General features: G+C 52.9%; 10 protein-coding genes across 10 annotated transcripts; 6 read left to right on the top strand and 4 right to left on the bottom strand.

Annotated features, from left to right (window-relative positions):
* The first annotated feature begins 1,387 nt into the window (after nucleotides 1-1,387).
* Nucleotides 1,388-6,275, top strand: K452DRAFT_320563 (uncharacterized protein). The gene is made up of 5 exons (XM_033544332.1): nucleotides 1,388-1,592; nucleotides 1,649-2,443; nucleotides 2,497-3,776; nucleotides 3,827-4,818; nucleotides 4,869-6,275. The coding sequence occupies exons 2-5, from the start codon at nucleotides 1,751-1,753 to the stop codon at nucleotides 5,852-5,854; spliced, it is 3,951 nt and encodes a 1,316-aa protein (XP_033395166.1). The 5' UTR covers nucleotides 1,388-1,592; nucleotides 1,649-1,750; the 3' UTR covers nucleotides 5,855-6,275.
* A 2,639-nt stretch (nucleotides 6,276-8,914) lies between these two features.
* On the bottom strand, nucleotides 8,915-10,390 carry K452DRAFT_275770 (uncharacterized protein; the record flags this gene model as incomplete). Its single annotated transcript, XM_033539248.1, has 2 exons — nucleotides 9,614-10,390; nucleotides 8,915-9,527 (listed from the first exon to the last, which is right to left on the bottom strand). Exons 1-2 carry the CDS (start codon nucleotides 10,177-10,179, stop codon nucleotides 8,915-8,917), a joined length of 1,179 nt encoding a protein of 392 aa, XP_033395167.1. The 5' UTR covers nucleotides 10,180-10,390.
* A 566-nt stretch (nucleotides 10,391-10,956) lies between these two features.
* K452DRAFT_320566 (glycoside hydrolase family 16 protein) lies at nucleotides 10,957-11,978 on the bottom strand (the record flags this gene model as incomplete). The annotated part of the gene is made up of 3 exons (XM_033544333.1): nucleotides 10,957-11,160; nucleotides 11,216-11,423; nucleotides 11,513-11,978. 3 exons carry the CDS (start codon nucleotides 11,976-11,978, stop codon nucleotides 11,058-11,060), a joined length of 777 nt encoding a protein of 258 aa, XP_033395168.1. The 3' UTR covers nucleotides 10,957-11,057.
* Nucleotides 11,979-12,384: 406 nt separating this feature from the next.
* On the top strand, nucleotides 12,385-13,790 carry K452DRAFT_310867 (uncharacterized protein; the record flags this gene model as incomplete). Its single annotated transcript, XM_033543367.1, has 2 exons — nucleotides 12,385-13,347; nucleotides 13,443-13,790. The coding sequence occupies 2 exons, from the start codon at nucleotides 12,385-12,387 to the stop codon at nucleotides 13,788-13,790; spliced, it is 1,311 nt and encodes a 436-aa protein (XP_033395169.1).
* A 757-nt stretch (nucleotides 13,791-14,547) lies between these two features.
* Nucleotides 14,548-16,004, top strand: K452DRAFT_232545 (glycoside hydrolase family 28 protein; the record flags this gene model as incomplete). The annotated part of the gene is made up of 4 exons (XM_033537237.1): nucleotides 14,548-15,077; nucleotides 15,137-15,239; nucleotides 15,298-15,466; nucleotides 15,523-16,004. The coding sequence occupies 4 exons, from the start codon at nucleotides 14,548-14,550 to the stop codon at nucleotides 16,002-16,004; spliced, it is 1,284 nt and encodes a 427-aa protein (XP_033395170.1).
* A 978-nt stretch (nucleotides 16,005-16,982) lies between these two features.
* On the bottom strand, nucleotides 16,983-17,903 carry K452DRAFT_337638 (uncharacterized protein; the record flags this gene model as incomplete). The annotated part of the gene is made up of 1 exon (XM_033545268.1): nucleotides 16,983-17,903. The coding sequence occupies one exon, from the start codon at nucleotides 17,901-17,903 to the stop codon at nucleotides 16,983-16,985; it is 921 nt and encodes a 306-aa protein (XP_033395171.1).
* A 1,727-nt stretch (nucleotides 17,904-19,630) lies between these two features.
* On the top strand, nucleotides 19,631-20,563 carry K452DRAFT_300494 (uncharacterized protein; the record flags this gene model as incomplete). Its single annotated transcript, XM_033542338.1, has 1 exon — nucleotides 19,631-20,563. The coding sequence occupies one exon, from the start codon at nucleotides 19,631-19,633 to the stop codon at nucleotides 20,561-20,563; it is 933 nt and encodes a 310-aa protein (XP_033395172.1).
* A 578-nt stretch (nucleotides 20,564-21,141) lies between these two features.
* K452DRAFT_232760 (uncharacterized protein) lies at nucleotides 21,142-22,842 on the bottom strand (the record flags this gene model as incomplete). The annotated part of the gene is made up of 3 exons (XM_033537258.1): nucleotides 21,142-21,477; nucleotides 21,540-22,301; nucleotides 22,366-22,842. The coding sequence occupies 3 exons, from the start codon at nucleotides 22,840-22,842 to the stop codon at nucleotides 21,142-21,144; spliced, it is 1,575 nt and encodes a 524-aa protein (XP_033395173.1).
* Nucleotides 22,843-23,481: 639 nt separating this feature from the next.
* On the top strand, nucleotides 23,482-24,194 carry K452DRAFT_337642 (uncharacterized protein; the record flags this gene model as incomplete). The annotated part of the gene is made up of 2 exons (XM_033545269.1): nucleotides 23,482-23,797; nucleotides 23,850-24,194. The coding sequence occupies 2 exons, from the start codon at nucleotides 23,482-23,484 to the stop codon at nucleotides 24,113-24,115; spliced, it is 582 nt and encodes a 193-aa protein (XP_033395174.1). The 3' UTR covers nucleotides 24,116-24,194.
* Nucleotides 24,195-24,780: 586 nt separating this feature from the next.
* On the top strand, nucleotides 24,781-25,237 carry K452DRAFT_232652 (uncharacterized protein; the record flags this gene model as incomplete). The annotated part of the gene is made up of 2 exons (XM_033537250.1): nucleotides 24,781-24,992; nucleotides 25,078-25,237. The coding sequence occupies 2 exons, from the start codon at nucleotides 24,781-24,783 to the stop codon at nucleotides 25,235-25,237; spliced, it is 372 nt and encodes a 123-aa protein (XP_033395175.1).
* Between the last annotated feature and the right edge of the window lie 194 nt (nucleotides 25,238-25,431).

Here is a 25,431-nt window from a genome sequence, read left to right on the forward strand (position 1 = left end):
GCTTTCGACATTTGTTTGTTCGACGATGGGCAGGATCCCGTCACTTTTCGCATTCGCGACCCTCCTTTTCTTTGCACATATTTTCCGTCCTTGCTTTTGTTTTCACTTCTCTGTTTCTCTTTTCCCTTTAACTTTTCCCAAGCGGCGGGTTCCTTTGCTTTTTTGTTCAATTCTCACATTTGCATTCAAAAGGTCTTTGCCACAAGTCACTCACTCAATCAGCCATAGAAGGATTCCGCATTTTGCGTCTTGCGCGTTTGTCTTTTTCATTTGTCTCATTACCAAGCGGCATTGCGGGCGTTATACAGTGCACGGAAGAATCAGTGTAAGGCATGGCTTATATCGTAGATTACTTTTCTTCTCTTGCAATAGAGCAGCACTTTCCCCCCCTGGTTTGCGGAAGCTTGAAAGAGTGTTTACGAGGGGTTGCCAGTGGCTGATCAGGGACACTGATTGCGCTCCGCCTTGACCACGACGTTATAGATAGATTTAGATCCAATTCGGCAATCAATCAGGGGAAACGCTCGACCCACGGGAGATCCCATTACGGGTTGTGAATTCGCGACCCCCCTCCCCTGCTAGCGCCATTAGAGCCTATGCTTACTTGTGATATTTGTATGGAGTAGAAGAAGAGAACCAGTTATGATACGTAGAATCTATGTGTGCTCTAAAACCATTTCATCCATATCTGGGACTCGGGATAGGAGCCAGACAAGGAGTACTCTGTAGGGACTGCTTGTGTCGTCTCCCGTCTTGCTAAGCTGTGGATCTCGGTTCCCGTCGAAAGACGTTATATAACTAGGAAAGGCGTCTTGGCAGCCTGTAAGACAGTGGCCGGCGACATGCGAAGGGATGGGCTTAGAAAATCTATATATAGGCGATGGTAATCTGCGGGTAGGTGCCAATCTCCGGATTGACCCCCCGTGTCCCCCCATGTTTTTGGTCGGCTGGAGTGCTGTGGGGGCGAGGGGAGCCATTGAGACCCTGAAAAAGGATGAGGGGGAATTGACCCATCGAGGCAGCACACGACGAGCTTGTCAAAGAATTTTGACACAACGGTCTTCTGGTGTCGCGACGCATGAAGAAAAAAAGCGTTGAGATGGCTGGATGGCACTGGCACGACGGCGGTGGTCCGTGCGGGGAGCAGCGCATTGAATGGACATGGCCCCGAAGATTATCACATAGATTACATAGCTACGCGGTCAGGAAGGCGGCGAGGTCACGCCTGGAAAAATGCATGCATGCATGCAGGCCGTCCGATGCAGCTGGAAGAAAGGCGAAGGTTCTGCACAGCGCAGCACGTGGTGGACGAGTCGGTGGCCCGCGGGCACTTCGTAGCTCGAGCTCTGGCCAATCGTGGGGAAGAAGCCACCTCGAACTTTCCATAGGTAGAGAACCAACGATCGCCTGCGCTCTTCTTTCTCACGCCCTCTCTCTCCATCTCGTACGCAAAGCTATGGCCTGATCTGGCGTCTCTGCCGAGCTCAATTCCAGTGCAATCGACTAGCCGTGCCTTACTTACCGCTCCTCTCCCTCCCGCCGCGCCTCGACACCTTCAACCTCTCCTCCACTCCCAGGCCAACCTTCAACCCGTGCGTCCCATACAATTCCCTTCTGCTCCCCGCCCGCTCGCTGACTCACTCAACAGTCGTGTGTCCCGCCAACAACTTGACCATCGCTGCGCTGTCGTCTCAGGTCATCCTGCTCCCACCCTCCCGGTCCTCGCTCTCGTGAACGGATAAACTCTACAATGGCTAGTGAATCTGTCGCCAACGGTGATGGCCTGACCCCGGCCCAGAGGCTCGAACAGCGTCTGGCTGCCGATGAGCCGCACCGTCCTACCGTCGAGGATGCCGTCGACGAGGAGGATCTTGCTCATCCTCCTCCCTCCTCGCACCCTTCGGCCACTCCTGACACCTCTGCCTCTCCTGCGCCTACCATGTCGGAAAAGGCCGCTGGAAAGCAAAAGGCCCAGGAGCCTGCGCCCAAGAAGCCGCAGGGTATCGACATGTCTGAGGAGTCGTTCCCCGGCCTTGGTGCTCCCAAGACGGTCACTCCCGTTGCGTCCGCCTGGGGCCGCAAGCCTGCTTCGGTCAATGCCAATGGCTTCGCTTCCAGCAATGTCTCATCGCGCGCTTCCACCCCCGCCTCCGGTAACATGACTCCCGCTGCCGCCGCGCCTTCTGTGCGCGGTCCTGGCCCGCAGACGCTCAACCTGCCTGGTCGCTTCACCGAGTCAATCACTCTTGCGCCCTCTCAGATGATCCCCCGTCAGCAGCTGAGGCGCCCGATGATGGATATCATTAGGGACATCAACCGGAGGTCCAAGGCCAAGGTCGAGAGCAAGCCTGGTGCTATGGGCAACTTTATCTTCCAGGGTACTGGCCCCGTCGATGCCGTCCGTTCTGCTCTCAGGGAAGTTGCAAAGGAACTCGGATCCAAGGTACGTACCAGCCTTCTGAGAGTGGGAGAACTCAACCAGCTAATGCCATTTAGCAAACCACCAAGGTCACCATCCCCGCCTCTCTTCGCGCGCACGTCATCGGACGCCAGGGTGCGACGATCCAGAGCATCAGCAAGAAGACCGGCGCCCGTATCCAAGTCCCCAAGGCTGAGGATATTGCCGAGATTGAGGACGATGACAGCGCCACTGTCGACGTGGTCATTGAGGGTGACACCGTTGCTGCCGCCTTGGCTAGCCAGGAAATTGAGCGCATTGTCAACGAGCGCACCTCCACCGTCAACCTTCGCCTGAAAGACATTCCTGCCGAGTACTACCCCTTCTTGGCCGGTCCTCACAACTCGCATATCGATACATTGGAGGGTGGCCGCGATGTCCGTGTCCAGATCCCGCACTACCACACCTGGGCCGAGCGTGCTCCTCCCCAACCTGTTGCGAGAGGCGAGCCGGTGCCCTTTGTTCCCCAGGCCTCCGTCCCCATCCAGATTGCTGGTGATCGCCAGGCCGCTCAGGATGCGCGTGCCGAGCTCGAGCGCCAGGTCGAGGAGCTTCGCCGCCAGCTCACGATCAACCAGATGCCTATTGAGCGTGGCAGGCACCAATTCATCATTGGCGAGCGCGGCGGCTCCCTGCACGATTTCTTGGCTGAGACTGGTTGCGCTGTGATCATGCCCCCGAGCTCCGATGATAGCGAGATCCTCACTATCGTCGGACCCGCTGAGAAGATTGATGTCGGTATGAACAAGGTCATGGACTTGGCTTCGGCAATGCAGGCTACCAATGTCGACATTGCTCGCCAGCACGCGAACTCCCAGGCGCACGCCCGCAACCTCACTAGATACCTGAGGCAGCGTCAAGCCGTCGCTGAGTTGGAGCGCATGCACGATGCTAGCATTGTCTTGCCCACTTCTGTGGACGGCCCTACCGCTTGGGAAATCTACTCGCGTGATGCCAAGAACGGCATGCGCGCTCGCATGGATATTATGAACCTCATCAGCGGCCACCCTCCTAGTAGGCTTGCTGAGGTGAACGTTGACCCCTTCTACCACCAGCACCTGCGTCAGCGTGCTGCTCAGCGCGTCAGGAATGATATGGGCGTCGAGCTGGTTTTCCCTGACAACGACATGGACTCGCAGCCGCTTGTTTTGGTCTACGAAGGCCCTTCCACGCCTTCTGACTACCAGCTGCCTCGCGGTGCTCCCTCTGCCGCTGATGCTCAGGCTTTCCAGCGCGCCCTCCAGGTGGCGCAGCAGCACATTCAGTCTCTTATTGGCCAGGAGCAGATTGTTGGCCGGGATGTCGAGGCTCCCCAGAAGTAAGCTACCATTTTTCCTAAGGTTGCCAACATACTGACAACTGACAAAGCATGTACAGGTTCCAAGACAAGATTCGCCGCTTTGTTGATCGCGAGCAGCAGGGTACTCCTCAGGACCAGATTCCCGTTCAGGTTCTCTTCGGCGATGCCAGGCCCCAGGCTTCCCGCACTTCCAGGGATAGCCTTCACATGCGTGGACCCAACCAGGCCGTTGACGACCTCGCGGAGAAGATCCTTGCCTTCATTGAGCAGGAGAAGAAGGATGAGCTCGAGCGCGGTTACACCACCAGCTTCGACTACCCCCAGAAGTTCGCCAACATCCTTATCGGCAAGCGGGGTGAGAACATCCGCAAGCTTCGTGAGGAGTTTGACGTCGAAATCCAGGTCCAAGACGGCAAGGTTGAACTCAAGGGTCCTCAGGCCAAGTGTGCTGCTGCCAAGTCGCACATTATTGCTCTGGGCAAGAAGCTTGAGGACGAGGCCACTCACGTTCTTAAGGTCAAGCCGCAGTACCACCGTGACCTGATTGGCGCTCAAGGCAAGCATGTCAACCGCCTCCAGGACAGGTACAACGTCCGCATCAACTTCCCCAGGTCCGCCCCGGCCGCTGAGGATGCCGATGCTGGTACCGAAGCTTCGCACCACAACCGTCGCCAGGCAGTTGATGAAGTCGTTGTCAGGGGTCCCAGGAGGGGCGCCGATGCGGCTCGTGATGAGCTCCTCGAGCTGCTTCAATTCACCGTCGACAACTCGCACTCGGCCACCGTCTCCGTCTCTCAGAACCAGATCCCTTCGCTTATTGGAACTGGCGGTCGGGAAATGGACGCTCTCCGTTCTACCACTGGTGCCCAGATCGATGTGCCCAACGCACGTGAGGTTGCGGACCCCTCTGGTCGTGCTGAGATCAAGATCAAGGGTACGAAGGAGCAGGTTGCCAAGGCCAAGAAGCTGCTTGAGGAGAGGGCTAAGATTTTCGACGACACCGTTGTTCGCACCATCGAGGTTGACAAGAAGCACCACAAGTCTTTAATTGGCAGTGGTGGTAAGTACTCGTCTGAAAAAGTTTATGAAGATCACAGCTAATTAGTCCAGGATCCAACATCCGCGACATTGTCATCAAGGCTGGTGGACCCGATGATCGTCGCGAGCTTGCCCGCATGGTTCGCTTCCCTCGCGCCGAGTCGGACGAGAACACGATCCGCGTAGAAGGCACTGCTGCCGTGGTCGACAAGATCGTTGCTGCCATTGAGGAGACCGCCCGCGTTCGTGAGAGCCAGGTCACCGAGATCATGGAGGTCGCCCCTGACAAGCACCGCCTGCTCATCGGTCGCGGAGGTGATACCCGCAAGTCTATCGAAGCGCAGTTCGGCATCTCGCTTGACATTCCCAAGCAGACCGTTCAGGGTGCTGCTCGCAGTCAGGTCAAGATCGTCGGCCAGCCCGAGTCTGTTGAGAAGGCCAAGGAGCACATTGCAACCCTCATCAAGGAGCAGGAAGGCGAGACGGTCGAGGTGCCTAGGCGTCTGCACCACGCCATCGCTGGCGACAGCGGTGCTTTCTTCCGTAACCTGCGCAACAACCTCAAGGTCACCGTCGACCACGCCGGCCAGCAGGCTCCTCCCAAGCCCACGTCCGCCGGTGTCGACAACGTCCGTGCCCAGCTTGGCGGCAACCTGCCTTTGATTACCGACGAGTCTCCTGACGATGCCCCAACGCACGCTTGGCAAATCTTCGATGCCATGTCCTCGGCCGACGATAGCGAAGAGGGCACCATTCCCTGGGTTCTGCGCAGCAGCAACCCCGAGAACATTGCCAAGGCCAAGGCTCAGCTCGAGAAGGCGATCGAGGAGAAGAGCAAGCCTAGCAGCACTGGCTACCTCCTGCTGAGCGACCCCAAGCTGTACAGGTTCGTCGTCGGCCCTGGCGGCAGCACGATCAACAACATCCGCAAGAAAACCAGCACCAAGGTGCAGGTGCCGCGCGGAGGTGAGCTCGAGGCGATTGAGATTACGGGACCCAAGGAGGGCGTCGCCGAAGCCAAGGACATGATCCTCGAGCTGGTGAAGGGAAAGAACTAAGGAAAAGAGAAATAAGGGGGGGGGGGGGAAGTCGCCGTTATGTTCTGTTGTTGTGTTGTTGTGGAAGGATAGGATAGGATAGAGCAAGATGGGCTTGTCTTTGTTGTGTGTTTTTGATATGGATGGACCATGGACCACGGACGATGGACCATGGACGATGGATGATGGACGGGGACAAACGAGGCGTGTGGTTGATTGATTGATTACCTAGCTGCTTTGAGCGAGATTGTCACGATATGGAAAGCTACTACTACTTACTACGTTTTTGGCTCTTACACACTCTCGCGGACCCACACGCATACACGCACACCTACGAGTACGTAGCTAGGTGGTCGTTTTGGTGTGCGTCGTTGGAGCTCACGAATGAACGAACGCTTGCTTGCTTGCTCGCGTGTTTGGACGAGTTTGGACAGAAAATGATTATCTTTTTATTGTTGTTGGTGTTTACTGTTTGCTAGTGTTTGCTGTTTGTTGGTGTTTGGTGCTGTTGGTGGTGCTGCTGTATTGTTGAAGAAACCTAACTAAGCATTACCAACCTATCCAGCTATCACCATCTATCCATCTCTCGCGAGGAAGAGAAAGTACTTATGGTGACATCTCACATCTTAGAGCGACGCTCTGGCGTGCCTAGACCGCTAGGCCGCTTAAGGCAGGTCCGCCGTATGTTGTGTGTTGGGTGATGTCAGGCGTGCAGGGGTGCTGGTGGGGGTGGGGTTGTGGTGCTTATATATATTAACTCGACTCGGCGCGCTGCGCTGCTTGCTTGCTTTATGTACCTTAGCTACGAGCTATAGACGCAAAGTCATGGCAGACGTATGCCACCACCATTCCGTACCTATACACACACACACACTAACACCGCTACGCAGACATCATCCACCACGACAGAGACGCCCCTCGCCAGACACTCGAACCCGAAACAGGTGCCCCTACCCCTCTCCCTTATTCCCCCGTTTCCTCCCCACAACCCATAACGCACACACAACTAACGCCCCCCTCTCACCTGAAAGCCAGCGCAGAACTTTGACATTGGCGCCCGCGTGCGCCTGCGTCGCTTATCCAACACCGATGCCAACACAAATACCAATACCAAGGATGCGGCTACTGTTGGGGAGGGCGGGGAGAGCATATACGTGATCGAGGAAGCAGTGCTCGAGCGCAGAGAACGGGAGTGGCGGTATGGCGTCCGTGATGAGCGGGTCAAGGGCGTGGAGGTGGGGGAGCTGGAGTGGGTTAGGGAGGGGGATGTGGTGTGAGGGAGAATAGATGTCGTTGCCGCTATTGGCGTGGGGGTTTGTGCTTGGTGCAGCAACGATTTATGGCTCAGAAGTCCAGGCTCAGATGTTGTCGAGTTACACTCTGGTGCGCCTATGCTTTCTAGAAGAGAAGAGAGTGTTGATGCTGTTATTAAAGATGTTCTCGGGTTCGCAAGGGTACCGCTGCGTGGCTTTTTGTTTCGAGGATTTCGCTGGAGAAATAAAATGTTTTTTGACTAGATATTTGGCGTCGAGGTGTTGAAGGATATTACTGGGGACGTCCTCTACGAACGAAATATCGTGGCATACTAATCTTAATGCCGAAATCTATCGTGCCGGAATGGGAGCACAGTAACTCTCGGCCTCCCATCGACAAGCTGCTTCATCGGGGACAGGCAGTTCTTCGCCTTCCAGCCAGCTTGTCATTTCCTGTGGTAAGCCTCCTTTCTAAAAGCAAATGCGAGGAAAATTAGTCGGTTAATGCCGCTGATAGGGGAATTTGGGACATCCTGGTAGAAAAAGATCGAGTGCAGTCCACCAACTATCCCACCATTGTTTGTATGCCCCAAGACAAGGTCTTCGAAAAGCTGCATGTAGTTTCCCAGTACTTTATTGAGCTCCTCTTCTTTGTTTTGTCTCTTTCCCCAGGGCACATAACGTGCTTTGGTTTCGCCACCACAGGCGTGCCCCTTTCCTATTCTGTGAAAGCCTTCGACTCGACACAATTGTAGCCAGCGAGTTTCTGGCGCAAGCGGGCAGGATTCTAAGGCCTATGTCTACATAGCCGTTCTCCTTCGTGGCCACGGTTCCTCTATCCCCAGTCTTGCCGCAGATGCTGTTTGGGATAATAAACAAAAGCACCTTCGCTTCGCGCTGCTTCAGTGTTTGCGTGTGGTTTCTGCATACAGTTAACCGTAACCCTAAAATGGCTGTCGAATTCAAGTATTTCCTGTCATTCTTAGGTAAATCGATCACTGTGTATGTTGACTTACATGCAGTGGACAAATTCGGATAAATCAACCACCGATAATTGTTGATGGCTGATATACTTGAGATAACGTCCGTCACCGTGAAACGAGGTTCACCGGGAAGCGAGATGGTGATACATGTACGGAGTAGAAGAAGAGACCCAGCTATGATGTGTAGAGTCTGTGTGTGCTCTAAGACCTTTACATCTATACCCAGGACTCGGGATATGAGCTAGATTAGGAGTACTTTGTAGGGACTGCTTATATCGTCCTCTGTCCCGCTACACGGTGAATCTCGGTTCGCAGTGACGGACGTTAGACATAAAAAAATTTGAACATTGCAGCATTATAACCAAAGGTGATGTGAATTGTGCGTAACATTCACACGCGTGTCAGTGCTCATCTGGGAAGTTCAGTCTACAGTCTCTCCACCTTTATACGTTTTTGTTGTTAGCAAGCTTTGCACATCTAACCGTACAATTTTCCTCTCTCACTACACCCGCATGCTCAGCAGCTTCCACTCTCGCTTCCTGATACTAACATCATGGACAAGTGAGCAGCAAAAAAATGGCAGCTGCATGCGGAGTGGGTCATACTCCGCCCCCACCGGATCGACGCTCCGGGATCTGCGTCGAATGCCTAGTTCCCGTGAAGGCCAGGACCTTTCTACGCACGTCTAATCACTCCGAGACGACAGACCTCCTCTGCCCATTTGCCATCGGGCAGAACCATCAGCAAGCCCCATCTCACAGTCCGTGTCTCCGTTCAAGCAAAAAATCTAGCATTCCATTTCCCGGTATCTAATGCATCCAGTAACGCCTTAAGCATACACCCATCTAAGCCGCCTCGGCAGGCTTGCCAAACTCCTCAACAAACTCCTTCGAGAAGGGGTAATCCACATAGCCCGGCTCGGCCTGCATGTGCTTCTGCTTGTAGAACGTCGTGCGGTCATACGGCGCGAGCTCAATGCCCTTCTTAACGCGGTACACGAGGTCCGGGTTCGAGATGAAGAAGCGGCCAAACACAATCGCGGCCTCGTAGTCGCGGTACTTGTCCTCGACAGCCTCGTACGCGCCCGCGGGCTTGAAGCCGCCCGCAATCAGCACCGGCCGCTCCTTGCCCCACGCCTGCAGCGCGAAGTCCAGGCTCTCGCCCTGCGGGTCGCGGTCGATGACGCCTGCCACACGCGGCTCCACCAGGTGCAGGAACGCCAGCTTCTGCTCGCGCAGCTGCGTGATCAGGTACGCGAACTGCGGGATCGGCTCTGCCATCCGCATGCCCTGGAAGTTGGACCACGGGCTCAGACGGATGCCCACGCGGTCGGCACCCACGGCGTTGACGACCGCCTTCGAGACCTCGATGGCGAAGCGCGACCGCTTCTCGATGCTGCCGCCCCAGGCGTCGGTGCGCTTGTTGGAGACGTCCTGAGTGAACTGGTCGATGAGGTAACTGGGAAGTCCGTTAGCTTTCTGTTCTCTCCATCCCTTTCTGTCGAAAAGACGCAAGGTCGGTTTTGGCAGGACGCAAAAACTCACCCATGAGCACCGTGGATCTCAACACCGTCAAAGCCGCCCTTCTCAACCGCCCCCTTAGCCGCAGTGGCGTAGTCGTTCACGAAGCCCCAGATCTCCTCCTCAGACAGGGCCCTCGGCGTCGGCAGGCCCTCGGCCATGGGCACATCGCTCGCGCTCACGAAGCCGTTCTTAAAGTCGAACTCCTCGTTCTTGACGGCTCCACCCGAGCCGACCGGGTCGGGCCACGCCGCGCGGCCCAGGCCCCACAGCTGCACCCAGATCTTGGAGCCCTTGGCGTGGACGGCGTCGGTGATCTTCTTCCACTGCGAGAGCTGCTCGTCGCTCCAGAGACCGGGGATGTTGGCGTAGCCGCCGGCGCGGGCAGACACGAAGGACGCCTCGGAGAGGATGAGAGTGCCCGGCACAATCGCGCGCTGAGCGTAGTACTGCGCCATCAGCTCCGTCGGGACGTGTTCGTCCGTGGCGCGGAAGCGCGTGAGCGGTGCCATCACCAGACGGTGCTCCAGGTCGGAGGCACCGATCTTGATGGGCGCGAAGAGCTTGCTGTTGGCGGTGGCCATGGTCATCGGCGTTGTCGTTACCGGGGAAAAGGACTGGTAATTGAAAGACGGGGAGGTTGTAGTGAGAGACTGTCCTGACTGCTGCCGGGGTGGTGTGCTGCTGTCGGATACAAAGTCCGGCTGGACGTCTTATATACGTCGACTATGGTGGTGTGCTGGGCGAGCACGGTGCTTGCCTGCCATGTCATACTGGGGAGACTGTGCTCGCAAATACAGGTGGGTCGGCGTGATCGCGTTGCCCGCATTCCTAATGTTTAGTTGACCGTTTTACAGCCGCAGTCAACGGCGTGATGCTTGCCACGCGGAGATGCCCAAAAACGGGTAAAGTCAACACCATGCCATCGTCACATAATCGTCGCCAGAGATGGTTTGATTGGTTGTGAGCCTTTCTACAAGAATATCGTCAGTCAAAAATTCCAAACTAGGCATCCACTCCGTCGGTTTATTAGTAATGTACGCTTTATAATATTGGTGCTTGGTGCCAGCGCTACATACTAATCATTGCTGGCGGCCGATTACTGAACGAAGGTTCAGGGAGTGTCGTCTGAGAGGCCGGAGTGATTTCGGGGGTAGCACAAGCCTTCAGGTTCGGGCCGATGGAAGGCGGGAGAAAAACCAAAGAAGCACTTGGTCTTGCGGCTCTTGCTCGTGGTGTGGTGGCTTGATTAGTGGGATAAGTAATCTTGTGCTGGATTACACAACGAGATGCGATAGCGAAGCTCCTCGTGTCACAGTCAACTGCACCTCCTTACTGGACCAGATGCGAACCAATCAATTTCATCGCTCCCCTGTGCTGTTCGGATCCGCTATTTACGCCCGGTAGTTGACAATGAGTGCATTCGAGTCTCCCATGCCGATGATGCCGACGGGTTGCCGCCGTCATTTCACGGGTTATAAGAGATGATCTCCAGGTTTCTCGCCGAGAAGGTCGTGTCGGTGTCAGGACCTGACGTGCCCGACGAACCTTCCATCTGGAGATCAATAATCCTATAGAATGTCAGTTAATGCCGATTAGATAGTACTATGGGCGAAAGGAACGTACAGCCACATAGCCGCACCGGTGAAGCCGGCTCCGACCTGTTCGGTGATCAGGGTGTCATCCATATAGAATTTTATGGAGACGTCGCTGCCGTTCTCATCGCGCAGCTCGGCCTTGAAGCTGTGGAAGTTTCCAGAGTCGGGATAGTCCACATCCTTGGCAGTGACTTCGCTGGACGTGTTGAAGGTATTGAAGGAAACCTTGCCGCTTCCTGGATACCAGAACTGTCAGCAAAAAGACGCCTCTGCAGCTTGAATACACTCGAGCAAGAAATACAGCAGCAGAATGTCGAGAACTTACCCTTCCACTCAGCCAAGTCGATCTCTGGGGGCCAGCCCTCGACAGCAGTTAGCCAAAACGCTGGCCACGTGCCGTAGGTGGTCGTGGCCTGCAGCTCGACATTGAAGTCATAGCCTCCGCCTTCTTCGACGGTGAACTGGTCCTTGGCATGCACGGTGCCAGAAAGGTAGTTGATGGCGACGCCGCTGCTCGTGGCCGGCTCGCCGGTGACGGGGTGTGCAGTCAAGGTCAGGGTGCCCGGGTCGTTGATGCTGATGTAGTCATGGTCGCTGCTGTTGCCAACCATGCGGGCGCCGCCATTATGGTCGGAGCCCCAAGGGTAAAGGTAGTTGAAGTAGGACTCGAAGCTCTCGTACGAGTCGAAGCAAGAGGTGGGGACGACGGTCTCGGTGGCGCGTTTGGCAGGCTGCACCGGCGTGGCAGAGGCAGCTGCCGCGAGGGCGACGGTGAAAACGAAGGACTTCATGGCTGTTGAGCAAACGTACTTTTGCAAGAATCTCAGTGTTTTATATAGGAGCAGCTCACCCGTCAAGGCATGTTATAGAGGGCTTAAGATAGTCGCCGTGATGCCATGGTTTAGGAAGAAAGCGTTTCAAGGCGTCGCAGATGTTACGTGCCATTGCGACGAGGGATTGGTGGCGCCATGTTTCTCCATGGCAAGCGGGGAGTTTCAGTTTATACGAGCGACGATCGGCATGTTTGAGGCAGCTGAAGAGAGTAGACGAGACCGAGTTGACGCAATTTATTTTTCCCTCTCGCGCCGCCGGTCCGCGACCCGGACACAAAACCCTCAATTTGGGCTAGCACCGTCGCGTCGCGTCTCCCCACATCATCCATCTCGCGCATCTTCCACCGCCTCAACCCCAGATAAAATGTCTTCCCGCGCACGATCTTCCACTGCTGGTCCCAGCGGCTCCGTCATCGAGCTTCCCGACTATGAGCCTCCGAACCACCCGCTCAATGTCTCTGGCCAGCGCGCCCTCTACAACCTGCTCGCCCAGCAGTACCAACCGAGACTCCAGCAGCACCTCCGCGACGCCGCCCAGCAGCTCACCGACTCCGCCTTCGAGACTAACGATCGCCTATGCTATCTAAAGGGGGCCACGAGGAAGCGCAAGGAAAGGCATCCCGAGCCAGACGAGCATGACCAGAGCCGCGAAGAGCACTTGCAAGTCTTCCAGCGGGACGTCGACACCATGACAAAGCGGATTGAGGAGCAAATCCGGAAGACGATCGATGGACAAGAGACCGTGAAGACTTTGGAAGAGACGCTGCGCCACGTGAAGCAACAGGCAGCCAACAACGCCACGGCGTCGCAACGCGTGACGCAAACACAGCGGCATCGCGACGACGACGACGCTTCCGAATTCGACCCCACGCTACCGGGTACCGCGCAAGTCGTCATTCCCAGCTCCCTCTTCAAGCAGCGTGTCCAATCCGAGCGCGCTCATTATCAGGCCCTCTCTCTCGCTACGCGCTACGCGCATCACAACGATTACAAGAGCTTCAAGCGACATGTGCACGAGGCATCATACCCTGAGGAGACTGCACCCCCGATGCCGCCGGAGCACACGTGGTTTCCCAGCGCGGGGCCGCCGGCACCTGGAACGGCGCTCGATGCGGCAGGCGATGACTCGGATGACGATATCGCGATTGCGATGGAGCGGATTAGCACGAAGTGCCCGCTGACGCTGCAGGAGTTCCGCGAACCCGTCATGAGCACGAAGTGCCCGCACACATTTGAGAAGGCGGCGATTTTGGACATGATCCAGCGGAGTGGGCCGAGGGGCAGAGGGCCACGCGCCGCTCCGTGTCCGGTTTCGGGATGCAGCGAGGTAAGCCAGCGTTATCCCAACCTCTCCCCAACAAGTCTTCCCTTTCCCTATATATTTGCTCAATAGCAAGCACTAACGTACCTTTCCCCATGCAGATTCTCACCGAACGTGACCTCAACTCCGATGGCGTCCTAGTTCTCAAAATCCGACGCATACAAAAGCGCAAAGCGGAAGCGGCATACGAAGACGACGACGATGACGAGGGCGGCACCTCACGACGCAACAATCGCGCCCAGTCAATCGACTCGGACTCAGGCGCCGAGGACATCGACGCAATTGAGCGCCGCCAGCGCATCGCCGAGAGCCAGGCCTATACGCAAAGGATCAAAGCCGAGAGGGTTACGGCTACGCCGTTTGCTGGTGGGATGGATGGCGCAGCGGATATGTCTACGGTAAGCCAGGTTGTGGATTTAGGAAGTGAAGAGGATAGTGAGGATGAGTAAGGGTGAGATTGTACTAGGACGGTGGTGGAGATGAGGGTAAGGTTGCGGTAGGCGTTTTGGGGAAGGAGTTTGCGGCTGGAGTCCCTGGGAAGTCACTCCAAGGCATTGGAGCATGGTATGGAAAATGCAAGTATTTATTTCTTTTCATCAAGGTCAATGTGCTCACTGCCGCTACTTCAGCCAGTCAATCGATGTCAGCATTCTTCCTCTTGTTGCGTCCCAGCAACTCTCTGGCTTTTGCACTACCTCTACCACTTACTTTCAGACGAATTAGGCTCCGGCGTGCCAAGCGTCTGAAAACTTGGATCATCTCAAACTACAGATACATATGGACTCTTTAGTCCTCATGCAGCCAGCAAAATCTCATCGGCAACAGCCCTCGGCAATTGAAGACAGCAAGAATCAAAAGCCGACCTCGCGGCATCTACCGGCCGAGATCCGGAGCCCCGCGCTGGAACCCCACGTTCCGACAAAGGCCCGATGGACAAGTCAGGTACAAAACCATGTCGATCCCGGTTAAAGTCATTTTTTGCTCTTTGCCAGCACTCGACATGGTTCTTAAGCCTTCTCCAGAGCGGAATCTCTGCGCCTGCTCTTCAATCATGGCATCTCACCGACTTCGATCAGCGCACAGTGAAGTCATTTTCCCGCGAACGTCGGCCCGAAGCCATCTTGCCCGAGCTCAAGGTGTTTGATATAAGAAAATGACCAGCCCGCAAGGTTTCGTCATGGTGCGTCTTTGGGCTTTCTCACAATCATGATCACGACATTTCTCGCAGGGTTGAGCCTGTCGGCATTGGCAATCTCCCAGCCGACGGAGAACCACGGGAAGAACCTCTGCGTCGTCACACCGGGACCCAATGGAACTGATTCGGCACCCGCAATTGTCGAGGCGTTCCGTCGCTGCGGATACAACGAGGGCCCAGAGCACAGCAAAGTTCTGTTTTCCAATGGCACCTACAACATCAAGAGCGTCATGAACACGACCGGTCTCAAGAACGTGGATGTTGACCTGCAAGGCACTCTCCTCTGGGACACAAACATTCCGTACTGGCTAAACCACTCGCTGCCCGTGGGATACCAGAACCAGACCAGCGTGTGGCTGTTTGGTGGAGAAAACTTGAGGTGGGATGGCCATGGCTACGGCACTCTGGATGGAAACGGCCAGACTTGGTATGACTTTGTCAACGGGACGAACAACTACCCGGGCCGGCCGCATGCGATTACTATTGCTGGAACGCGGGACAGCGTATTCGAGGGAATCCGCTTCGTGCAAAGCCAAATGTGGTAAGTCAAGGGTTGTGTGGAGACGGAGTCAGTGGAGGGCAAAGATTAACTTCTCCCAGGACCATGACAATTATCCACTCTGAGAACATTCTTCTCGAGAACATTTACGTCAACAGCACCGATGTCAATCAGGCTGTTGGATTCGACTTCTCTTCGCTAAACGTAAGTTTTCCAACCTTCTCAATCGCCGAAAGGATCTTGTTGTTGATTCAGTGAAAAGACGGATGGCGCAGACACGGTGTATTCTAACAACATCACGTTCCGCAACTGGATTGTCGACTGCGGCGATGACTCCATTGCCATGAAGGCAAACAGCACGAACATCCTGATCGAGAACTGCGAGTTCCACACCGGTCTCGGTGTCGCCTTCGGAAGCATCGGTCAATACGGTACGTACTACCGAAATTCCTTGCCAGAACCCCAGCAAGCTAACGTAGTGTCTCAGGGAACGCCTTCGAAACCATCGAGAACGTGACCGCGCGCAACATCTCAGTCCACAACATGCGATACGGCGCGTACGTGAAAACCTGGACCGGCATCTCGACAGGCTACCCACCGAACGGCGGGGGCGGCGGCCTAGGCTACGCAGCCAACATCACGCTCGCAGACTTCACGCTTCACAACGCAACAGGCATTTTCGCGGTCACGCAATGCACGAGCTACAACGACGCCAGCGGCAACTGCGACACCAGCGAGTTCAATATCCGCGACTTTAGGCTGCGCAACTGGGCGGGCACGGCCGTCAGCGACGTCGTCGCTAGCATTCAGTGCAGTGCCGCGAGCCCGTGTACGGGTCTCGAGATCGAAGACGTCAGTATTGTGGACACGGTCAATGGCACTAGCCCTGCGAACTACCTTTGCGAGAGCGTCGTCGATCCTAAGGGGTTTAACTGCACGGGTCCGCCTTGGGAGGAGAACAACCGTTGAGTGGCTACGGTTCTTTTTATGGCTATAGTCAGAGTCCGGAATGGCCCAGTCTAACCCCCTTATTACGTTGGACTAAATGGTCGGTTTCCTAATTAGGAACGTTTCCGCCTGGGCTATTATGGGGTCGAATGGGCTCCCGTCGGGCTGAATACGACTGAATTACGAGGCCTTAGCATGGGTTTGAGCGAATGGGACGATATTTAACCTACACGCGCATGTTACGTGACCTCTACATGCCCGCGCAGTGGAGAGCCGACAAGAACCTAATTAGGCTACGAAGGAGTTCGTTTTTGGTGAGGAAGCGGTCCACTAACTCAAGTCAACTTCAACTAAGCGCAGACAGCGACCTGCATACAAAATCCCACTGGGATTTTATAATGGAATAGAGAGCAGTTTATAGAAGCCACTGCTATTCTTTTGCTTTAAATTATCCGAAGTTCAGAATTTGGTGGGGGTTTAGCGTTGTCGCACGCTTCCATACCAATAACGAACTCCTTCGTAAGCACCTACTAGCTAAGTAGCTTTGGCCCCGCGTCTGCTATGCAACATCATACGCAATATTAATACGGGTTTAGCAATAGCACATGCTTTTTCACAATACTACGCAACAACCCATGGCTCTCTATTACGAAGGCGTCTGTTTAGTCTCTAATTGGCCCGGACTGGCCGGGGCGGGGTTATGCCTAATTTGATTCAACCCGCCCCGTACTAGTGTGGCAGAGCTGACTGCTCTTTGGTTTTTCACGTCTTCTTAGCTAGTAGGTCGTTCATAGCACAACTTCGAGCTATCAGTAGGCAGACAAGGATCGACAACCGACTTTCATTCACTGTTTTTACAATCATTCGCTTTCTGTCTCTACAAATCGGTCTTTTTCACCCTGCAGGATTCGCTTTTCGCAGCCCTACGTGTCTGGACCAGCTAACAGAGCAGCTGGTTACTAGTCGAGGTCAGACCGACTATAATTTGTACTATACTACTCAGTATAGAATATCATACTCTCGTGGCTTTTCCATCTTCGGTGGCGCACAAGGGTACGACCCATCAGCAAAGCCCTCCCCAAAAGAACTCTGCGAAAGATCTACAGGCGTAGCACCGAGCTCTAGCAGAGCCTTCTCCATATCTCTTTGCCCATATGCAACTGCGAAAGCAATTGGTTGCGCATCGCAATGCTCCTCAAACAGCGGACCTGCAACAGGGAGCCCATGCTTGACATAGAACTTCACCAAGTCGATATTCCCGTATGCACAAGCATAAACCACAAGGTTAGCTAAATCACCATCATCCAGCGCGTGAAGATCCACAACACCCCTCTCCACAAGTAGGCGGATAAAGTCACCAGACTCGTGCCGTGCCGCTTTCTCTAGCAGCAACGTCCAGGCGCTCGGTGGCAGCTGCACGCCCGCATCAAGCAGCTTTCGACCGGCCCCTGCGTGTCCGCTATACGCCACCCCGACTATCGCCCCAAGGCGACCGGATCCGGCTTCCGGACTCGCTCCTCTTTCGAGCAAGAGCTGCACGGTGTCCTCATGGCCGCCGAAAGCCGCGAGTTCGAGTGGCGGGGGCGAGAAGACGCCGCCGGTACCGTTGATGTTTGCGCCTCTGTCGAGCAGCGAGCGTGCAGTTTCGGTCCAGCCGTTGCGGCTGCTTCGTCGCAGAGATTGGGTGAGTGCGATTTCGATGTCTTGGCCTTGGGCGTGATCTATTAATAACCATCCGAGCTCGAGATGCTGGCGCTTGAAGGCTTCAACTATGCAGCGATTGAAGGCTACGCCGGAGCGGCAGTGCCCAGTTGGCGATTCTAGTAGAATATGTGAGATTTCTTTGTCGTTTAAAATAGCTGCGCCTCTGAGAGCTAGATCAAAACCGTCGAGCCGATTGACGTCTGCGTTGCGCGACATTAGGAGACGGACCATGGCTTGGCTTTTTGATTTGACGGCTGCGTGTAGTGGCATGCCGAAGGTATCGCTGTTGATATTGTTGATCTCGACTCCTCGGGTTGCTTGCTCGACAAAGGACAGGCAATCTAGGCGGATAGCAGCGAGCAGGACGTCATCTCTTGTAGGCGAAGATTCGGCGGCCTCTTGTTTTTGTTCCGAATAAAAGTCTCTGACCCTTCGGCATTCTTCATACAGCGTTCGGATGCACTGTAGACGAAAATCGCCGTCTTCTGATAGCGCCGGATAGCCGCCATCCACAGCCGCAAGTTCATCTAAAACCCCATTGATGAAAACCGAGAGACGATTCGGATTCCGCTTTTGAATGGTATGAGGGCGCTGGGCCACATAGCAAGCGGTAAACAGAACGTCTTGACTTGTTGGGTAACTCTCAAGGACGTCATTTACAGAAGCTTCAAAGGTTTGCGTCACTGCAATAGCGCGAAGGATCTCTTTGTTGAAGAATTCTGAGAGGCGTTAGTGGTTGTACGGCGTGCGGCGTTGTGTTCTTACGGTTGATGAGGCGCAGCTGAATTGCTTGCTTTAAGCCAATGTCGCAAACAATGTGCTCTAGGATTGTGCGCCATAGTTCCAAAGGAAGTATCGATACGGCCATGATAAAAGTTGTCAAGAAGGGCGTAGAAGAAGTGTTAGGGTCTTAAATATTTTCGTAGGGGTTGAAATCGATGTGCTCGGTTCAGCCCTAATCCTCGCCCACACCACCACACCGCACAATATAACTTATAGGGGCGAAGTAAAACTGTGGATCTGTTGCGACCCTGGATAAGGCTTTCAGCCCCCACAAATTATTAGCGCTACCTGGTAGCGTGGTCTGTTTCTCTTGGCAGTCAGCCCGGCATCTCTTATTTTATACTAAAAATTAACTAAAAATTGCCATATCTTTTAACTTAGTGCATAGCACACTATGCGGAGAGCCGTAGTTAATTAAATAATTATATATTACAAAGTCGCTTTTTCTCGCGCGTGAGCGCTCTATACATACGCTATAGTAGCGGGCATAGATGGCTACAGAGAGGTATTATAGAGGTATTATACATAGACGCGTCGCAAAGTCGCAAAAGTAACTTTCAACTATTATCACCAGATTAGGCAAGCGATAGGGCTCCAAGAGGGGGGGTGGAGAATAGCCGCTGCCATACCTCTTTACTAACCGGGCTCCGCCTCAGTCCCCATCAAGATCTATTACTGGCCCCCACCAACACAACGCAATACAACATACACATAGAGGGGCAATGTAAAGCTTTAGACCCGTTGTAATCCCGCATAAGGATTTTTTGCTCCATAGCTAATTCGAGTGATCTGATAATGAGGCGTAGTTGCTCTTTTGCAACACATTTACATGGTCAGGCATAATCGCATCCTCTAGCAAGGTCGTTGCTAGGCCCCAGCTCAACCCTAATAGTACATTCTCGGAGTTGTTTCTCTACCAACCAACCTTTCGTTTCGGCCATTGTTTAGTCTCAAAAGACAACCGGTAGTAATGATCCGACTGTGCTAATATTAGCAACATGTCGAGGTGTTGGCTCTAGGGGCGAGGGACAATTATTTAAGAGCAAGGAAAGGTTCGATGTGGTTGTACTACAGCAACACTCTCAAGCCCATCATTCACCTCAACATTCATTAGCCTACTATCACATTCATTTTCGTCAACCAGGATTCATCCATCCACTATGCGTTTCCAACCAATCCTCGCAGGTCTCGTCTACGGCCTCCTGTCCGTCTCTTCCCAAGCCGCACCCTTCAACCCGGATACAAGATCCGTCAGTCTCAACGAAAGAGCCGATAAAGCGTCCGTGACCTCAGACTGGGTTTTCGACGGTGTCGACTACGAAAAGAAGGGCAAAGAGCTCTTGTCAAAGGGAGAAGCTGCTTATGCCAATGGTCATTCCAATGACCACGACTACACAAATGTCATCAAGCACTACAACGTTAAAAAACAGAAAAAAACCAACCCGCAAGTAGACCTAGATGCTCAGAAGTGGATTAGCAAGGTCGCCAATATTCCCATACCTAAGAATCCGGCCATTCAGGGGGGTTTCAACGTCTTTGACAAGTACACACTCTATGGCTATAAAGAAGAGGAAGAATGCCACAATACAGTATGCGTCGTCGAAGTCTTTATCTCCGCCAAGTACAAGACGATGATGCCATCCCGCCTCTTCAGCAAGGAAGCGCCGGGTAAGCCAGAAAGTCTTTACAGCAAAGATCTCCCTGTTGGCAAGCGGCTTCCGATGTCTGAAATTCTCTTCCAATGCTGGAAGACGACCGTCGAGGAGTACAACAAGTCCGAAGAGGGCAAGGAGACTCCTGTCAAGATATCAGACCTGAAGCACATTATCGGCGTCGATGTCGATAACGAGACTGCTAAGAAGATTGTCGAAAAAGCAAAAGAGGCTAAGAAGGCTACCACACCGGAATTTGACCTCAAACACACTGACGGCGCTCCTTACAATGCTATGGCCTACTCGAGCAGCGGCGTTTCCAAGGTTTGGATGCTGGCGGACCACGCTATTGCTTCCGAGTTCAATGGCCTGAAGCTTCATGATATCAGCGTTTCCACAGTTGATCAGCGCCCTATGATTGCCTGGGAGCTGGGTCATTAAAGAACCCTGAACTGTACTGCTGAGCGGATTTACCTCTGTCATTCTATGGAAGCCGACCAACTACTTCTAGAGTAGGATAAAGCACATACTGTACTATCTTCACTACATTCACTCTTTTTCTCTTTATTTCTGTCTTCATTCAATAGCTTTGCTCTTTTTTTCTAAATAGATAGAAATATACACTCTAGCTTAGCTATCATACCGGGATATTTGTCTGAACTTTTTCACTTGCTTCTACTGCCGTAAGCGCCAAAAGTAAGACGTTTATAGTAGCGAAAAACATCTACTAGTCAGCTATTACCGGCTTAAACAGAGCATTCCTACCAGCTTGCTTTCTATTCAATAGAAGTATCATGTTAAGTTGCAGTTAGTCAGTGAAGGAGAAAAGTAAAGAGAAGGGCAATAGGTTCTTCTTTGATATTTATTCTAGTACTACTTTGCGAAGTATATCTAGAAAGTTAACAAAAAACAGAGCGGACAGCTTTTTAAAATACGATATGCCGACAGTTAGGGATAACTAAGCCATAAAACAAACTTAGTATGATGAAAGGCGAGAGAAAGGTGGCTCTTGTCAAGAATTAAGCGCTTTCTGAGCAATGAAAGCACTCTGCCTTGGAGCTGTCGCCACAAGTAGAGTTGAACTGCGCCTTTTGCGGGTACGGGCACAGGATCCGGTTCTGAGTCTTGCCCTGGCCGTCCTTGAAGTTGACAGGGATCGTGTCAGGTACCGTGCCATTCTCGACCCACGCAACCATTTGGTCAAAAATGGTAGTGGGTTGGCCTCCCATGCCACCTGAGCAGTGACTGAGGCCCGGAACTTCGAAAAGGCGGTAGAAATCGTGCACCTCTGGGATGACCTCGGAAACAGTATCGTAGTAGTGCCTTGAGCCACCTGGAGGAATGATCGGATCGGACTGAATTCAAAGAGGTCAGTTTACTGTGCTGTTGGTGAAAAGCTCAGTGTTGGGCTACTAACAAGACCGTGGTAGGAAAGAATTTTGCCGCCCACCTCACGAAAGGCCGTCAAATCCGGGTCGTTCGAACCGGTAAATGCGTCGAACTGCTGAATGCCAAAGTGGATCATGTCGGTGTACTCTTTCAAAGTGACGTTTGTGACGTCGAATATTGGATCTTTAGCGACATATCCCTGCAGGTAAGAGCTGCCTTGGTTTAGGGTTCCGGTGCATGTTCCGTTGCTACTGCAAGTAGTGGAGGCAATTCCGGTAGTTTCACCATTTGAGCCTGCAATAATGGTACCCTTCTCCAATCCGTACCAGATACGTCTTTCCAAATGCGAGAACGGTCCGGACCAGGTAGCATTGGCAACCACAGCGGCGTCATGGCTGATCTTCATGTTTGATCCAGTGTCAGAACAGTTGAAGACTTTTCCAACAACGCTCAACGGGTCGAAATCGCAGGAAGCAGGGTCGGAGATGACGCCATCGGTAACGCCGTCGTCCTTGTCGCAAGCCGAAATAGCTGCTTCGGTGATGGCGTTGAGCTCACAGTTGCGGGGATACCGGCCGAGTTGATTCATGACGAGTTGCGGATAATACAAAGAAGGAGCGAATCGTGGCGTGTTCATCGCGGGAGCAGAGGCGACGATGCCGTCATATGCCGTGGGATAGCGTTGAGCGAGTGTGAAACCTTGACGACCGCCTTGAGAGCAGCCGCTCCAATACGAATATCTTTGAGGCCGTCCGTAAAAACTCTTGATGAGGCTTTTCGCGATTATTGCCTATTTTGCTTTAGGATACGGCCAATACTCCTCATAACTGTAAAAGTAGCGAAGGAATAAATACCTCGTCGTTCAATGAGACAGAGCCAAAGTTCAACTGTTCATACAGCTGCGTGTTTCCGGGGCTCAAAAGTGGTGAGTGCAGGGAAGTAAGATCAGTCGGAAGGCCTGCATCAGTAGTGACAGTGGCATAGCCTTCGGCGATAGCCCCGTTCATCACAATATAAGAGAGCATGAAGCGACCAGCTACCGTGCCGCCGCCACCCACGGCCTGCAGCCGCTCATTCCACTTTAACGGGAGCCATGTTTCGACATTGATTGTGTCATTTTCTCCGGGATGAGTGTAAGTGACGGTGATGTTGCAAAAGTCGAGGCCGTCGGCGTAGATGGATGGATGGTTGTAATTGTACTGTTCCGGGGCGTACGAACTGTAGTTTGTGACCAAGTTGGCCGACAAGTTGAGGATTTCTGCGCCAAAGAGAGTCGGGTTCGGAATCTTCACTGGCGAGCAGAGTTGCGAGAGTGGCGATGTACTGTTCATGGTGAGGCCCTGGCCAAGCAATGGTTGAAAGAAAAATGAAGGTGCTGTGATCCTGGAGTGGAGGTCAAGCAGCAGGGCGAAAGGCGTCCTACATATATGTTTCGAGACAAAGTCTTCAACCAAAGACTTAACCCATGGAACTTCCGCCTTTCGTACCGTACTCGTCTAAGTGGTGGGTGTAATCATGATTGGGCTTGTGGAGTGGACTCCATAGAGTGGCCTGCTCAGTCGAAGTTCAACCCTGCTTATACGTGTACGCTAAATTACTGTATTAGGAAAGGCGAGTAGGGGGGCAAAGGGTATCCATGCAAAACGCAGGGTGGGGCTGCGGCGCCACGTAAACGCAAAGACCCCCTGAATTTTTAGTGAATGGTCTAAGCGCGGAGCCGGAGGACGCTTGTCCCAAAACAGTAATTTTGCGTATACGTTTGCCGAACCGCAGCACCGCCACCATACGGGTCGGCCATTCATCGGTGTTCGGATAGAAGGCCTCGGGAAGGAATGGGCTGAAGGAACAGAAATTTTGAGTCTTCACCATAAAAAGGGGTTACGTATGCACTTCAAGCTTTGCACCATTGTACCATTATCTTTTCAAATAGCGGCTTACATTCGTTCACTCATTATTCCTCTTCAGCAATCATGCATCTCGCACCTGTACCCAGGCTTATTGGGATATTCCCAAGCCTCATCGCACAAAATTCGGAAACGCTCGTTTTGAAAGAGCATGTTTTTTCGTTGTCTGGGGATTCTTTCAGCGTGAAATTTGATGGAAGCAAACTCACTGCTTTCAAAATCGACGGAGAATCGCTCACACTGTCCGGTCGCAAACATCTCTGCGATACCAACGGCAATACTCTCTTTGACATTCGAAAAGAACACTTCACTCTTCACAAGACTTTCTACGGCCAAGATCCCGCCGGCAACAAAATTTTTGAGCTTCGTAAAAAGATTCAATGTAAGCTTCCGTCTGGGCATTAGCTGTCTAATAAGGTGCTAAATTGAAATAGTCATCGGCTCCAAAGCCATTTGTTCCTTCACTTCGTCTACTGGCGCAGAGGAAGAGCTGGTTATGGAAGGAAACTTTTTTGATTCGAGGGCCGAGATATCAACAAAAGATGGCCATACGGCTGCGGTTATTGATCGAAAATACTTTAATGCAAGGGAGCTCATAGGGGGACAGCAGTCATACGCCGTGACTGTGGCTCCAAATGTGGATTTATCCATCGTTACAGCCATGTGTATTTGCCTGGATGAACTGAGGAATGAGGAGTAGCTAGGTCGAAGGTAAACAATAATAAAATACTTTTTTTGGCTTTTACTGAATTGATTGAATCGTCATTTTTCACCATTTCCACAAGCCAATAATTATGTGACAGTGGCTGTGGACCTGCGGCTTAGAATTACGTAGGCTGATGTCAAATGCCCGTTGGAGGTGCTCAGGCTATGTGTCCAGCATGCCAACGTTTCGATTAACCCCATAACCCATAATCAGCATGCTGGCATCGCCACTGTGCAATGCACGGCCTCAATCCATATTAGAACACTCATACAGTCACCTGGCTCCGACCGTCACGCTATTCAAGCAATGTCGTGCATTGGGAGAGCAGATGTTAAGGGGGGTTGCATATATCCACTACGGAGCTTTCAGCCTGATACTACTGTTTCATAATAGCCACATGAATTCGTACCTATGCAAGTCTTCCCCGGCGAAAACGCTTCTGATTCGTTGCTATCCGACCCCACCGGCGCATACGGAGGCAATACAAATGGCTGATACTACGTAGTAAGGTACCCTCTATATTTAAGACTGACATTTAAATGCGTTGTCCTGCCCTTACATCCAACTGAATCTGCAAGCGTCGTTTTCCTTGCCAAGTTCTATGTTTGCCTTTCACCAACTACCAAAGATTCTATCAACCTTTCCATAGCGCCGCGACGATGAGCAAGTCTCTTAACGAGCAGCCACCTGCGTACCCCCATTCGACGACGTCCACTTCGTTTGAACTTCAAGACAGGCCAGAGAAAAGCCAGCCACTTCAAACCGTTGTCCCACTCTCTGGCTTGACTTGCTCCCCTGCACCAGTCGAATGCCCCGGTTGTAACTTCCACGGCATGACAGTAACTAAACAGAAGATCGGAAACACGACTCAGTAAGTCCAGCAGTTTGGGTGTATGCCAGTAGCCTGGTTTATATAATATGTGATGCTACAAGTGCTGACTTATAACTTCCTTTAGTGCATGGGCGGTTGGCACCTGGGCCTTTACATGCATTCTTTGCTGCGTACCATACTGCATAGCGGCGACCAAGGACATTATACACATATGTCGCAGCTGTGGAGCACATCTCGCAACGTGGCATCGATCAGGACACACAGAAGTATTGCTGTACAACTAGCAGTAACGAGGAACAACCGAGGAAGCGAATATTTCACTGCGATATAAGTTTGAGGTAGATTAGGCCTTGTTACTGAACTTTGGAATAAAATTAGGGTAATCCAAGGTTAATAGAGATACCACTATCAGCAATAACAAGTCTCCGAACGCCTGACACTAGATTAGAAGTACACATTTTCAAGTTGAAGGGTATTT

The sequence above is a fragment of the Aplosporella prunicola genome (genome assembly GCF_010093885.1).
Source record: "Aplosporella prunicola CBS 121167 unplaced genomic scaffold K452scaffold_20, whole genome shotgun sequence".
NCBI classification, from domain to species: domain Eukaryota; kingdom Fungi; phylum Ascomycota; class Dothideomycetes; order Botryosphaeriales; family Aplosporellaceae; genus Aplosporella; species Aplosporella prunicola.

Excerpts from the sequence above, each read along its gene's own strand:
- K452DRAFT_320563 (XM_033544332.1), top strand. The coding sequence starts at position 1,751 with ATGGCTAGTGAATCTGTCGCCAACGGTGATGGCCTGACCCCGGCCCAG. Across the intron at positions 2,444-2,496 it reads CAAAGGAACTCGGATCCAAG|CAAACCACCAAGGTCACCAT; the intron begins GTACGTACCAGC and ends AATGCCATTTAG. Across the intron at positions 3,777-3,826 it reads GATGTCGAGGCTCCCCAGAA|CATGTACAGGTTCCAAGACA; the intron begins GTAAGCTACCAT and ends CAACTGACAAAG.